General features: G+C 37.8%; 1 protein-coding gene across 2 annotated transcripts in view; it reads left to right on the top strand.

The window, feature by feature from the left end:
- The window catches only part of lcor (ligand dependent nuclear receptor corepressor), a 33,553-nt gene extending 27,234 nt beyond the window's left edge, over positions 1 to 6,319 (top strand). For both annotated transcript variants that reach the window (XM_056260561.1, XM_056260560.1), the window contains exons 6-7: positions 329 to 425; positions 3,192 to 6,319. In XM_056260561.1, coding sequence (XP_056116536.1) covers positions 329 to 425; positions 3,192 to 4,248 — 1,154 coding nt within the window. In that variant the 3' untranslated portion in view covers positions 4,249 to 6,319. The remainder of the gene's footprint in view (positions 1 to 328; positions 426 to 3,191) is intronic.
- Positions 6,320 to 16,589: the final 10,270 nt, after the last annotated feature.

Here is a 16,589-nt window from a genome sequence, read left to right as displayed (position 1 = left end):
CAGCTTGCAAAGTTTTGAGACAGATGAATGTTGTTCTGGTTGAGATTAGCTCTCTGCATAGTGGTGTTTCCACAGCTGTATACATTTGTTGTATACAGAGATTGTCTTGCATTTGGGATGTGCATTACTCAGTTTGGAAACTGTGAATATGATTACAGAAATGATTATAACCAGGACCTCATAAAGAGCATGTAAAGATCTCTCAAGACTATAAAATATCATGGATCTATGATGAATGGTTCAAGGGAAACTAGATGCTTTGATTCAGTTTGGTCAACTGATGTTTGTTTTAGTTTGGTCTTAGTATATGACACCGTTGTATTTGCAGATGGAGTCCTTGACCTCTCAACTAAGAAGAACCATAGTCATGGTAGTGTCTCAATGAAAAGCTCTCATGGTTTCTCAATCATGCCCACAGTTAAGGGGTAAGAAGTCCTTTTTTCTTCTTTGTGGCATTGTGACCATTGTCTGTTGTACACATGACTGTAACAGTGAATCAGTGAATGAGTTTTTAGTCCTATCACTAGTTGCTTATTTTAAGTTTCACTTTTTGTTCGAGGTAGTTCACAAAATGAGCACTTCAGTAACATCACCCGCTACAAAAATAAGATTCAGTTAGTAGGGATGTCCCATGAATGAATATTGAATGAATGAGTCAATGAATATTGATATATTATATATACAATATATATTAGGGCTGTCAAAATTAACACCTTAACGCACACAATACATTTTTCTACTTTAAAACATTATTCATATATAACACAACGCGGCATCCATTTTTCTAGTGTTATATTATATGATCTGTGTATCTCCTGTCTGTGTGACAGAAACACGACCCGTGCGCACAGAAAGGCGCTGGAACAGACAAGACCACACAAAATTATGCCAAAATGCCCGTTTAGCCGAGTATCCTCGCAAGCACAGTCTTACACGAGTGAAATGAACGTAAAGAGTCGGGAAAAATGGGATGCGTGTCAGATCCATGTCGTGCATCGGGTCTTAAAGTGACAGCTGCCTAATAAACCTCCTCCTGTTTCTTATTAATGTTAGTCAAAGAACAAAACCAAAGAGAAAATCACTCATTGCTCTTGACTGAATAACTTTTGTAGCTTTAATAAGGATTAATCTATATTTCATTTATAGTTAATGCAATGAAGACTGTGAAGTGTTTGATAACTTTACTCAATTTCTGTATATTACCTGTTAGACCTACCTGAAAATCTTAAAGCACTGTTAATAAGGTCACATGGGTCAAAAACAACGAAAACAATGACTTTTTGTGCAATCTGACCTCGTCTGACTGGGCCAATAGGGAAAAAAAATTAGCCCTGATATATATTGAAGGGCAGGTAAATGTGACATTTATGTGAAGATTGTTTTAAGTTAACTTCAATTAAAAGTTATTTATATATATATATATATATATATATACAGTATATATATGCACACACATTGGTAGATGTAAACATCTGTTACAATGGTAGACATTGTATACAGACTGTGTGGTTACAATTATGAATATGATTATAATATTGAAATGAACTTCTAGTATTGAAGCTCGTGGTGTCCGAATGCCAGTCTGTCAGTCAAGTCCGAAGCAAGACGCAACCCATAACAACGCGTGTTAAGGCAACGATGTCTCAGATAGTCTGACGGCATATAAAAATAAACAATAAATAAATGACTTTCGAGTGGCTTGTTACAAAAGTGTGCATCAAATATGTTAAACACCAAAGCTCGAACAAGCGTGGGTAAAACGCTAGAATAGACCTCATTGGTTCTTGCGCTTCACGCAGGCATATTTGAGCTTCGTATTTTCCTTTTAATGGCGGTGGGCAAACAAATCCACGTGAAGCTGCAACTGCAAACTACGGCACAACACCTGCGTGACAGCTGACGAAAAATAACGGATCGGCCTCGGGATAACCAACACCAATCAGTTTTAAAAAAGCATAATCGACACCGATACCGATCAGTAAGTGAAAAGCATTATCTGTAATTTTAGATTTATTAGCGAGCATTTCAAGCCAAACCATGTTATGCAAAGATCATAGAAAGACTGTTGCTTCACCAGTGTTTGGTACAATACTCATTTATACTCTAGGTACAGGTGTCCTTAAAATACGACTCTTTTTGGTAAAAAAAAAATTTTTTACTTGGATATACAAAAAACTCCCAAAAAGTGCATGTCTGTGTAGTGAAATTTGTATAAGTCTTGTACCGAATGGTGCGTTTTTACAGTTAAGAACTTTATTTGTACCATGGGCAAGAATACAATTTCATAATTTAGCTGATGTTTGAAAGAACAGCAACCAGAGTAATCTAAGTGAAGTATCATCAGAGCACAATGGTGATAGTTTATGTATAACCCCTTGTGGGACCTTCAGTTTCCTGCTTAGACAATCAACTTTCCTTTCTGTACTAAGACACTTTACTAAGGTACAGACAATGTGGTACATTTCCTCAGAAAAGGTACATTTATTGTTCTCTGAAAACTAGATGCAGAATGGTACTGTGAATGATTGTCTATGAAACCACACAAATAAGGTACAAAAACGTTGTTTTTTTAACAAATTTTATGTGTTTTAACCTTGGATCAAACTACATGTCTAAATACACTTTAAAACTCTGATTTGTTTTATTTTTAGCTATAAAACTAGCATAGATGGAAAAACATTTAATTAAAAATGACAACATGTATGAAATTAAAACGGCTAGAATGGGTTACAGGCTAGCAAATTTGTGTAAGTAAATGTGTAAGTCACTGAAGTAGGGGTTAGCTAGTTTGGTACCAGATGTTGGTTTCCATTTATTTTCCATAAATTAAAGAAAAAATATGAGTTTGATATTTTTAAATTCCAATATCTATGGTAATGGGGATGAATGATTGAGCTTGACAAATGCATTACATCATTAAGTTGGTCATTATAAATAGTTTTGTAGTTATAATGATTATAAATAGTTCAAGATTATGTGTAAATCATAACGTTTGGCATTCATTCTTCAACACAGTCGGGAATCTGTGGTATTTGTTACTCTTTACAAAAAATGAATGTGACTATTCATGGAAAATCCCCTATTCAATTTCTTGAAGACAACAGAATTGTTCCTTTCCATTAAGTACAAGACTTCATCCCAGTAACATACCACATTCTCACATATGAACATTTTATCTTTCCATAAATTAGGCGTTCCCAGAGAGCTGATCACAACTATCGAGATGTTGACGATGAGGATGGCTTGCCACCGAGAAGCTTGCATGATGGGATAAGGGAGAACTGTATAAGTTCTGGACCCCTCAAGCCACCGTTGGCCCGTTCACTCCTTATAAAAGAGGAACTCCTGAACCAGAAACATCGCCTCCTCGGCCAACCCACACCTCTTTCTTTGGCTAGCCTAGAGTCCGTGGGTCTCCTCAACAGCCAAGCCCAATCCCTTCTTTCACGTGAGGGATCATGGGGAAAATCCCATCTAGACAGCCTCCTGAAGCTCAAACAAATTGGCGGGAATCTCAGTGACCTAAGCGACCTGCCTCTCTTCCAGGAGAACCTAGGCCTGTTCACCAAGGGCACAAAGTCCCATGACACTGGCTCCATCACGGTAAAGAAAGAACCAGGACATTCCCCTCCAGTAGACTTGAAAATCCCGCAAGTCAGAGGCATGGACCTGTCCTGGGACTCCCATGGGAACGCCTCGGATCTCTATAGTTACAGCTCTATAACGATGGGAAACGTGCACTCGGAGAATGCGCTCAGTAGGAAGCTGAGGGTCATCTTGCCAAAGCAGAGTCGCAGGGCCGCTCTGGGAGGCCTTCTCGATGCAGGAGCGGTGGCCGAGTACTGGGGGGCAGACCTCGAACAGCCAACTCTGGGACCCCAGTACCCAACATCAGACCCAGAGGCCGACCCAACAGGCTCCAAGCAACCCCGAAAGAAAAGGGGACGGTATCGGCAGTACAACACTGAGATTCTAGAAGAAGCCATTGCTGTGGTGATGGGTGGGAAGATGAGCGTTTCAAAGGCGCAAAACATCTACGGCATTCCCCACAGTACCTTGGAGTACAAGGTAAAAGAGAGGATGGGCACACTGAAGAACCCACCAAAGAAAAAGCTTAAACTGATGATGAGGGCCGAGGGGAAAGACTCTGGGATCACCGGCGAAACCGAATCCACGTCGACGCCCGCCACCACACCCATCGCAACGCCAGTGGATCTCTTGCAGGGGACAGGAGACAAAGTCGAGTAGATTACACAGAACACCTCATAAAATGGAAACAGTTTTAGATTCTGACAGAAACAATTGATGATTTGGAATTGAGGATGGGGCTTTAATTGTGCCAATTTACTTGCAGTATCTGGGTGAGCACAACTGCAGGGATTGATGGGAGGATTTAAGCCTCATAACTGGGGATAAGAAACAAATTGGCAGTTATCAGTGGTCGCATTGACACTGCAAGCATTTGCTGAAGTTTTTTTACAACATAAAGCAACAAATGCGTACTAAAGCCATAAGAGAGTATCGACAGAAAGACATTTTTGTTAAAAAACGAAAAGCAAGCAGATCAACCCTTTGTTCGCCCCCTTCATCATGAACTTTGCTAGCTGTGCCGTTAATGCTCATGCGTTTTGGACGGCGGCCATTTTGAGAAATGAGAAGTGGGGTTTGAAGGGTTTCTGGAAAAAAATAACCCTTCAAAAATGAATTCATCTTCTCTTCTTGGTAGGTTTATGAAATAATTCATGATCTTTAAAACTAATTTATTTCAAATGGAGTTGACAAGGATTCTCACCAGGGATCAATCCTAGGCCCGTTTTCTATTAACAGGTAAAAACGATTGCTTTCGACTCTTTGTAGTTTCCTCCTTTTATATTCTGCGCCATTGAAACAGACTAAGAATTAGACACGTCCATTTTAAAACAAAAAACAAATGAAGCTTAAGATTAGTCATTCAGGGATGCATGTTTGTGATGTTGAAAAGATTTTTTTTTTTTTTTTTTACTTTACTGTATAACTAAACTTTTCTTTAACTCTAGCGCTTTCTTTTGCACTACACTTTCAGTCTGGCGCTCGCCAGAGCCTAAATCTGGCAATTAGACCTGATTACCTCGACACTGCTTGCATTACGCACTTACTGTTCTGTCTGGCATACTACATCATACTCATTTTACAGTACTCTACTCTTGGTGAGAGCCTCTCTCTTAAAAGGTTTCCAAAACCCATGAAGGGACAATGCCGACTTAAACCACACAGGACAGGAAAGTGTTTCAGATTCACATCTTTCTACTAAAATGAATCGAGGGAGGGTTCATGCAGTCGATTTTTGGCTGTTTCTGGCGGCTCCCTCGTCGCTGCTTATAGTCAGTCACTGACGTGTATATTTATAAAAAGAAAAGCATTTTTCGCAGGGGGTTGGTTTTGGGGAGGGTGGAACATAGGTGGGGGGAAATGTAGGTCGGGTTATGACCATGTGACCCGGTTATATTATACATTTGCGTTCTTTCAGAGAGCCAATTGTTGTCTCTGAATAGATTCTTTTCCTCATGTAAAACTCAGGGCAACTGAGACAAATATAGCGATCATGTTTTTAGAGAAACAATGCATCTTACCTACTTGAACTGGAACCCGTGACACACTCTCAGTAAATGAGTTGGGTCAGGGGCAGGGCTTTATACCGGGCGTTAGTTGGGTCGAGCTGAGCCATGGATTGCAGATATTGGTGGGATGTTATCGTTCGAAACACCTGGCCAGGTGGGAATTTTCGGAGATCTCTCTGAAAATAGCACTTTGTTTAAAAATAAAAGCGAATATGTTTGGGGGCGCGTTTTAAAGTAGCTTTTGCAGTAGCAGATAGCATAAAGGAGACTTGCGAGATCAAAGGGGGATCATTTCAGCGACCCCCGCCGTCCTGCAGCTTAGACCCAAACATGCTCATTTTGTTTTGAAAAGATTACCTCTTTAATATACAGTGGTCGACAGCTTGAACTCTCAGATTTGTCTAGTGTTGCCTAACTGGTTAGTGTCACATTGCCCCTCTTCAAATCTAAACCGTGTCACCTGATGTATATAAAACTGAAAAAGCGCGTAGATCTGTGAAGATTTCAAAGACAAGGCTTTTGGAATGGCATGCTCCACTTTGGTGTTGTTTGAAGGGCATTCTGGTATATCACTGCCTGGTGCTCACCCAGTCTGTGACAAAAATGATACTTCAGACTTCAGGGTTTCTGATGATGAAACTGACTCTATGAAATGTACCTTTTATTTATTTCATTATTTAATTTCAATCATTTAAGTAAATGGCATGCACCAGTTCAGTGGAGGCTGACACTTTTGGTGACCGGGAACACTGTCCTGGCCTCACCTTTACAATTTTGCCCAGTGAATTCAAGTCATTTTAAAGGCCTTAATTGGGCTTTTATGTATTGGACAATTTCCTACAACACTATAGTTGTTTAAATTATCTTATTAATCAAAAATTATTTTTACTTTTGTTAGCTTTGTTTAATGAATTTGCATTGCCATTATAGCCATGTGTGGAGACACTACTGAAATCTTGATTGATGTAATATATATATATTTAGTGCAGTTTTTAAATTATGATCTGTACTTCTACAATTGATTATGTAGCAAGTCGAAGGGAAGCTAGCTAAGTTAGAATCATATTCATACTTATAGCTCTACATGTAAATCCCTTTAGGTCATCTGGCATCAAATGCACCAACACTTTACCAATGCTGAGCGTTTAAAGTGTCTAATTAGAATTTAGTTTGGTCCTTTATCAATCAATCAGGTTATTTATTAATCAACGTGATGTAAAATAACACTCTTGCCATTTAAACATTTTCTTAAGCAGTATTGTCTTGTTTTACAGTAAAAAAATCCAGAAATTTTTTCTTGATTTTACAGAATATTTGAAACCCTACTGGCAAATGTGTTTTTCTTGTTTTAAGTATAAATCTAGTTGGATTTTTCAATAAAATTGCTTAACTTTTACTGGAAAACAAGATAAAGAATATTACTTTGCAGTGCAGCCAACTAGTAAATTATAAGTAGTAGATCAGTAGCTACATCTCGATTGTTAGTACTACTAGAACAAACAGATTCTATTATAATTGAATATTTGCCCTTATAAATGGCACTTATGAACTATTGCACTGATGGCCATGACTGGAAGTTGTTTTGCAGCACTTAAACCCTTCGGAGGAAACCTCCCTATTGTTAATCTAGAAAGTTTGAAACTTTCAAATTGCTACTGTACATTCTGCAACCTAATTCCGCCTGATTCACAACGGTGCATGCCATTTCGACATATTTATTTTATTTTTAATTCAATGATTAATGTATTACAGGGTTAACGGCTCCCCCTGTCCAAAAACATCCTCCTCTTAAAGAAATGAAAACATCTTTACACAAATGAATGTAGAACCATTTCGGAATGATTTCTGAAACTAGTAGTTTAGAAAACACGGCACTTTCACATTTCATACATTTGAACAGACTGTTTTAATTTTTCTCTTGCTGCTCGTTTCGATAGTTGTCGTTTTATTTGCGTTTCTCGGAAACGTACACCTGTAGCCTTCCGTACTTTCGTATCTCAGGATAGATTCAGCAGAAGGGTTCGCAATATTTGTCAGTCGGATAACAATGCAGACATAACTACCTGTACAAGAAGTGCATAGACATGTTATATTAACTCCAATCTTTGCACAATATACCTCATCCTTGGGAATAACCGCACCTTTCTGTGCCACATCCTTAAATACCATTCAGGGGCACGTGGAAAAGGAGCGGTTGAAACTCTGGGAAATTAATTTTATTTTCCTATTTCGCCCCTCTTTTTTGTCTTCTATGAGAGGGATGGCGAGGCATTTCATGTGTCTGACTGACCAATATTTACACCCTTTTCATTTAGGTACAGAAAACCGATTTTTTTGATTACAATCAAAAATTTCGCTTCTTGCCAATAACGGGTCCCATCCTTTAAGTTAACTGTCGTTAATCGTCAAGGCAAACATCAACGGATACTGTAAGACACAATCCCCTTTTCCTGTACTCTGAATAGCGATTTAACCATCAGGTTTAACCCTCAAATGGAGGTTCGAAGGGTAGAATATGGGACAGGTGGAAATGTTAACCTTTCTGTTGTTTTTGTGCTCTTTGTAAACTTGTTTTTAAACTGCATTCCAAAAATTTCAAGAGATACCTTTATATGGAAGAAAAAATCTATACATATTACAAATGAATATATTATATTTATTTTACTGTTAATCTTTTTTTATTTGTCTTTTTGTTCTGGTTGACACTGAACTGCTACACAAAGAAATGATGGAAATCGACGCCGACAGCTACAACCTGAGTTTCTGTACCATACGAAGTGCCATTTGTTTTGTCTCAAGTGGCTCATTATGATTTCTTTTCTTAAAAGATGCTCGGATAGCCTTTTCTTTTTTCGACCTCCACTGCATATCCACATAACAGCATTACCTCAGGTGAGACCTCTCCAGAGCACCTGATTCTACATTTGGTTGTAGAAATCAGGACCTGTACTTGACTTTTACACGTTTCCAAAAAACGCAACGATCGCTTTTCAAGGAAGCGGTTTATAAATAACGCTAGTCGCATTTTTTGTTTTCCTCCGGTGTATTTTAAAATCGAATGCTTTGCTTAACTGAACCACGGGTCTCTTTTTGAATACAACTTTAGCACACGTTCAAATCCATAGGGCACACATTTGTACTCCACAAATAACACTCACATGCACACAAAACACCATCATGACGTCTACATCATGTGGGTGGTTTACAGTTTTAAGCTATTGGTTTGATACCTCTTCAAGGGAAACTAGTCGGTTGTGACATTAGAAAGAATCTGAAAAGGGAAATATGGACACATAAACACTCCGAATTTGATGTCTAATTGTATCTGATTAACAACTGCCATTTAAATACATATTAGTGGTTAAGTTGCATTTTATTGAGATTGGATAATAGTTAAGCCTGTCGTCATGTTGCGATTCCTTCAAGTTTAACTCTGGATTTTTATTGATTTGGGCAAAATTAAAATGAATAGGCACACCTTTATTCAACAGAAAACATTTGGAATTGGGAGAAACAAATTGTCGGCAAACATTTTAGTCCAATTTTATTATAGATATCCATCGGACTGTCAATCTATGCACTTGAGTATTATTTTTTTTGAGTTTGTGGTTATATCAAGTAGTTTTAGGGGCCATTTTGTTCTTCGTTGACAATTTAAATGGCATTATGTCAAGTAAACAAGTTTTAGATAAGCAGTGTAGCTTAAAATAGCAGTTGTCATGGTGCAGCACACGCCGTGGTAAAATACATGTTTTCGAATGTAACCTAGAGAAACATGTCTCAGAGAAAAATGATGGAATATATAGAGACACTTGCCATGATACTGTATACATTATGCATTTCATTGAAATGTTCATTTTGGTGTCATCCGTCTTGCAGTGTTCAATCGTCACCGATAATTTGATAAGTGCATTCAATCATCGTTAAACGAATAAACATTGTTTACTAATTCATAGAAAAACGATAATGAGCCGATAATACCTATGGATAATTGGTAACAACATTCGAAAATCATTAACCAGGGCGACCTACAATCTATATATTCGTTTTTTTACACTGAATTGAATCAATGTCGCCTTGATTACTTGAATGCAATTAAATCAAAATAAATGCATGTCATTTTATTTATAGGTGAAGTGTGTCATTTCTGGGCCACAATGGCAAAAAGGTTTTGTTTTTAAACATGTTCATCCGGTGTGCCATTGGTCCACGAACAGATAATCCCACCCCAAACTCGCTCTATTGGTCGAACCAATGTTGCTACGCTAGATGCTCACACAAACAGGTCGATGTTTGTAAAACATACGCTTTTTGGGGGAACCCTCTCTAGTCGACATGAAACGGGGACAGACATTTTTTTTAAAATACACACTTCATCTTTAAAATGAGAGAGGTTTTAGTGAAACTGTGAATTATATGGAACAGAGCCATGACCTCTACAATGAAACATTAGTATGGATGACAGTGAAGTCGTTGCTCTTAAAATGCTCGATGCTAGCTCAGTGAGAGGTCAAGTAGAGCTGTGAAAACGCAAATGAAAGCGAAAATGGAGGAAACGTGCTTGATGAAATAGTCGGCATTCTTCTAGAGAACTTGAGAGCTTTTGGCTGTTAAAGGGCTGCCATTGTGTTGCCATGACAATCTCGCAAGATCATTCACAAGTAAAGGTGTGCCTATTCTAATTGCTGTTTTCCTTGAGGCAAAACCATATTCTTTTGTTCTTTTATTGTACACCTGGATTGTGCATTCTCAGTATTTCATATGCGATATGCGTCTACAATCAAATGTAGACCAACTTTTTCTTTCCTTAGTAACTTTTCTGTATAATTTGGCGGGACACGAAGAGAATATTAGATTGAAACGTGTTGGGAGTTGTGATATTTCCAAACAAGAGTCCTTCTTGCTGTAATGCGTGTTGGCATTGCATGCCTGGATCTGCTCATTAAACTCATCCATGACTGTTTCAACCCTGCAGTCCATTGAGTTCTGCGGGATTAGGATTATTAGTTTTGCTACCTCAACTTGCAGATGATTTTGACATAGGAGTCCTTTGGTAGGAAAGCAAAAATGACTTGTATCTTGAGGGACGGACTGTCTCTAAAGGCTTTTGCCGATCAGGTTGTGGAAAAACGTGTTTGCGGTTTGATCGGCTTACCCGCCGTACTGTATGTAGCATTTCAGATGCACGGAAAACACTGGCTCGTCGCTCCAAAAGTCACGGTCCCGTTCTATCGGAAAGCAGTTATACATTCCGCATGCACATGTGTGTACCTAATAAACCACATTTATGATCGAGGTAATGGCTCTTTTTGGACCATAATGTCCTAAGTTATGCATCTTGACTGCTTCTAAGTCCAGTGTTTGGGAGGAATATCAGGTCGACCGATCACCTCTAAAGTTGGGAATGCGTCGTTGTGTGTTTTTCCTCTAGAATCTCAGTATAGTCATTCCACACCATATGAGTTTCTGCCCTTGAAATTCAAGCCAAATGCAGTCTGTGGGCAGGATCTTTGTTTGCAATCGCATTTGCATTCATGCGTTTATGGCGCACATCTCATCTCTTGACGGGATGCTGTGCTGCACTTTTTTGGGCGGTTTTTCCATGTATGGAGTCGAAGCTTTAAGGAGCAAAAATGCCTTTTGCTATCTGTTCGACTGTGTTCATATTTCCAAGTACTTTTTAAAGTTTGGTAAACATTTTCAGAGTGGAGTCTCAACGTTGTAAAGGTTCGGCGTTCAGTGTGGTATGACGATTGGATCCCAGCCCCCCCCCCCCCCCCCCCCCCTCCCCCTCCCCCCTCAGGTTATTGCATGAGACTGGAATGATTAAGCTCGGCTAAAGATTGATACCTTTTCTATATTTCTTAATACTGTTGATATTGTGATTTTAAAACTTTGATCAAAAACGCTTGCCTTTACGTTACATTTCTTTCACCAGTTTTGAGAAGTTACCCCTCTTAATACAGAATCCTACCAGTGTAGTGGTCCAAAAAACAAACGTTTGATTTTTGTTGCAATACGAAACGATTTGAGTGGTGAAGGCAATACTCGTGATTTAAGTCCCATTGAAAGTGAGTTTGTTGTCGCAGGCCCAAGAAAGAAGGTCGCCCAACCGTCGGACGACTCGACTCAACGTCCTTATCAGACCCTTTCGCATTTTGAAAAGATTCAGCCAAATATCCTTAGTTCAGTGCTTTATTAACAGCGAGGATTGTAAAGTACGAATTACCTGGGGAAACAAAAATGGACGCTCTAACTTTAGATCTTTAGATCGAGACCCACAAGGCCACAAAGACTATTTTGTTTCTGATGTCTGTACAATGTGTGATGATGTTTCAACTAAAAGGAAGAAAAAAAAAACCTTACAACGCAGAATACCTCAGATAATAAATCCATGTAAATCTTGACAGCCTCCACATGTAGATAGAGCCCTGTTCACTGCCTCCCCACCTCTCATGTCTGTTGGACGTTTCTTCTTCTATCGTTTCACTGCCCGTTATATGTTGTGGAGGTTTCATTGCTTTCTTTTCATGTCTGTTTTTTTAGTCCCTGGAACAAATGAACCGTTCATCATTCATCCGAGTGCTTGACAACGTTAGGCGGCGTTCACACTGACGGGACTTTGCAAGTCACTCGGGTTTGTTTTTGTTTTTTTGACGAGAGTTGGCAATTTGAGGCATCGTTGATGATGCAACAAAGTTGAGCTATTCAACTTTATGCAAATGCATTGTGATGAGGTGACAACCAATGGGAGTCTAGACTGTGATTTGTCACCTGATTCAGTTGGATACTGTGGTTGAGTAGAAACGTCTTCTTCTAGCAACCAACAGTACAGCAACCTCGTGACCTCCAGCGTTTTCATCATGACCGTGTGAATGCCATTTTAGGAAGGGAAGACACTTATTTTTACGGTCCATTTCAGAGTAACAATAATAATCAGACGTTTTTGGTAAAGTACCGTGTTTCTTGCAGATTTTGCTCTACACTGAAAAATCATTAGTTGTTTCAACTTAGAAAAAAAGAAAGTGTTTGTGCTGCCTTTAAATTTTAAGTTCAGTCAACATGAAAAAGTTTGTGACAACATGGATATTTGAGTTGCCTGAACTTAAAATTTTAACATAGCACAAACACATTTTTCTAAGTGTAGTTTGTATTACGTAAATTAGGTTTTGGCTCCAAGTGTGGCTAGCCAAAATCAGTCAGACTTTTAAGTGATAAAGTGGGCTTTGTCTTCTTTTAGGGGTTGTCTGTTGAACATAAGCCATAGTTTACGCATTTGTCGGGCGTATTTTCATCATTCGTTTTCGTTATCAGCTAAACTGAATGTAGGGGGAAAAAATAATACAAAATTTAAACTCTTAACACATTAACTTTTTATGTACCTATACATACTTTAGGACAAGCTATAGATGATTATATTAATGTGTTCATAAATATATATATATATACACTCAACAGTCACAGTGCATTGTATATAATGTTCTGTATAGTTATATACTTATCTTCTGGAAAGAGATGTAAATCTCTTCCTCGTTTGATTCAGGGAACAAACATTTCAGTGCAGTATATTTAGACTCCAGTATACGGCATTTGTATAGTTCGTTTTCATTTGCTCACACGTTTCTTTTTCTGTAAACATACTGGAATGGTAGTTAGTCTTGAAGTGAGCTAAACAAAAAATAAGTTATTGTAAGGCATCTTAACGCTGCAGTGGTGCAAACAGTTGTGTTTTTTTTTCACAATACTGTACAAACAGAATATATATATATTAAGAGGAAACGCAAACTTTTTAAGGTGGATGTGTATATAGTCTCGAACCAATTTCGCGATTCGATTTTTTTTTTTTTTCTGGTTGAAAAACCAGAGTGATTTTAAAGTATTTATTGTTACATCATTTGGTGATGTAAATTAATTTTCCCCGTGAAAAAAATGGTTATAAGCCAAGTTTTACGGTATTGCTTGTTATTTTTGCTTGCTACGTGTAAATGAAATTTAAGTTTAGAAGTCGGATGGTCAAAATCATTTGTAAACACTGGATCCATCGGACGATGTCCTAAAATCATCCTCATTCGTGACGATGAGGAAATGCGCCCCTGGGTGTGCTTTGCTGCAACTACTTTTTCTTAACGATAATGATGTTTAATACTATTATAATTTCTCGTGCGAAGTGAAACGTCTCAGTGGCTGTGAGCTGGTTCTGTGTGAGTGTGTGGAATTGCTTGAGGTTTTATTTTTTTCGCTTTTTACTCGTGCATTTTGAGAATAAACCATTTCTTAATACACTTAAATCATGCGATTTCTGAAAAGACAAGCCTGAAAAGACAAAGTAGTTGTTTTCTTGATCATCTGTGAAGAGATAAGAAAAATACGTTCCTTAGAAGCATTTCTCTATTTATCTTAAATCCTATTATTAAGCCACAACTACGAATCCCTCAGGGACAAACGACACTGATTCAATCTATTCAGGTACTTTCTCTAGATTCTGCGGCCTAGCTGTTAAAATATGACAACAACAAAAAACGTACGTATTTTTTGACGAATTGAGCAAAAGAAAACGGTCGCTCATGACGAGAGTCATTTTTAACCCGTTGTCACTTAATTTCTTTTCCTCTGTCCTTTTTAGTTTTTGTATTCTTCGTATCCAGACTTAAGTACAATATACTAAATGAATGTCAAGCTGAAACTTCAGGTGAAGAGCAACCCTCAGCCGGACAGTGCTTTTCATTACAATTTCCTCTGCACACACTGTGCCTCAAATGCCTGAAGACAATACAACACTATAGCGACAAACGCCACATCAGACCCCTCAATGATAGTGGTTGACCGGTCTCAGCACGCCTATACAGACGTACCTCTACAACGCCAGGCCTGATCTTTCACATTTGCGGTCAGTAATTGGTAGTTTCGCTCTCTGCTTTTAGCATGTAAGTATTTCAGCGAAGAAACTGCCTGAAGAAACTGCCTCTCAATATGTTTTATTTGAGCTTTTAGGTGCCTACTATTATTGTCAAAAAAGCTCAGATACTTCACGAGGGATGTGCGAACTGGCTGTTTTACTGGTTATAAAGATTATTAGTTGAGCACAGGAGTCGTGTATATTAAAGCCGGATCATTTTAGCGCAGAGGTAAGTGTGAAGAATAAGGGCGACTGCTCTTTAATTAGTCTCGGTGTGGAGTTTTTGTTGTCGTTTTCCTTCAGATTTGCAGTTCTTGAAAACATTCCTGTTGTTCATGTCGTCGTGCGTTTTAGATCATGATGCCTGACAATTGGCAGTGGTTTTGTTGTTTTCCACACGTGGGCTTGGATTCAAAAGTTCAGGCCTGATGTAAGGCAAAAAAAATGAAATACTTACATGTTAACTCTTTTAATACAAGACGGAACAGGTTTTTAAAACGCGCAGGTTTGCCGGTGTGGGAAAAGGTGCTGCTTTTTCCGAATCTTCTCTGTTTTCGATATACCTCAGACCATCTAGATCGAAACGAGTGCTTTTAATGGCATCTTGCCCTGTAACACGCTGGTTCCTCCGAGTCAGTCCAATTGTTGGAAGACAGGCGCTCCAAAACTGGAATAGACCTCATTTCAATATATACTGTTTACTCTTTGACAAAAACATTGTATAGTTTAATATTTTCTTGTACTGTAGATTTATTTATGTATATTAATTTGTTCTTTTTTTGTACTGTGTGTTTGACTTTTATTCTAGACTATTATCGATGTCCGTGTTAGAGCACTTACGAGGATCACAATTATTTTTGTTTGATTGCACTATTTGTTTGTTTTGTTTTCCGTTTGAATGCAAATTCTTATTTTTAAGCTGGGCTAATGAATAATAAGCTGTCTCCTAATGTATGTGATTTTTTTTAAAAAAAACAAAAAAAATTAAAAGGAAAAAACTGATTAGATTTTCTGTGGTCTAATTTAAAAACAAACAAAAAAAAGTTTTCTCTTACTTTTTATTTGCATTGACCGTTAAGCAAAATGCTGATTAGATCCGTCTTTGTGCATGTGTGAAGTTTTACTGGTTATATTTTACCCATTAGGAAAAAAATGCCATTTTTCAACACATTTTAATTGTAACATTGTGCAAGTTAGTATTCACTGGATGCTAGAACCTTCTTATGAAAACCACTATTCTTCTAATAAATTTTTGTTGTGAAAACGACGTCTGGAGATGTTTTATTGTGCAGTTGCATGCTTCTACTGTTGTTGTTTTTTTTTTATAGAACATATACATTTTTAATCACATCATTTATAGTTTTATAGTTTAAGAAATCTTTTTTCTTGGGTGACCAGCCCAACCCTCAATTTCAGTTTCAAGGATTTTTTCAATGAATGATTCATGAACAAACCATTATTTCAACCACACAGAAAGTAAGTTTATTTAATTTTAATAGATTATGTGTCTTGTAATCAATCACAAATTGTATCTATAATTACATTACACTTCTCTTTTTGTACCAACCCTGTAGCATTCATACAATTTCAGGGTTTAAGGTTGCAGAGTTGAAGATCAGCACATATTGGTCAATATTTTTATATTATGATCACTGCCTTTTTTTCCATAACAAAGTTTAACTATACAGCCTGATGAGGCAAATATAAGCATACAATTATACTGTATACTTCATTATGTTTGCCATAATACTGCCTACATAGTTCAACTCTGTAACAGGGAATTTATTTTTTAAGCTCCATAACGGAGTTGAAATATCATCTACTATCATCTAATTATCATGGAACGACACCACATTATTTGCAGCCGTTACTGTAGTACTTTGTGTCAAAAAAGTATTGATCGCTGTCAGTTTGACAGTGTGAATGTTATCATTATCTGAATCCTTAATCTAAGATAATGTCGGTAAAGTATGGAGTGCAGCAAGGATCTGTGTTAGGCCCTCTGGTATGTTCAATTTATATGCTAATATATAAGAAAACATGGAATTAATTGCCACTGTTATGCCGATGATACTCGGTTATATATTTCATCACGA

Source organism: Rhinichthys klamathensis, unplaced genomic scaffold (assembly GCF_029890125.1).
Source record: "Rhinichthys klamathensis goyatoka isolate OS25496 unplaced genomic scaffold, OSU_Roscu_1.1 h1tg000009l_1, whole genome shotgun sequence".
In the NCBI taxonomy this organism is placed as follows: Eukaryota; Metazoa; Chordata; class Actinopteri; order Cypriniformes; family Leuciscidae; genus Rhinichthys; species Rhinichthys klamathensis.
The sequence above is the reverse complement of the archived record's forward strand: the minus strand, read 5'-3'. Positions and strand labels throughout refer to the sequence as shown.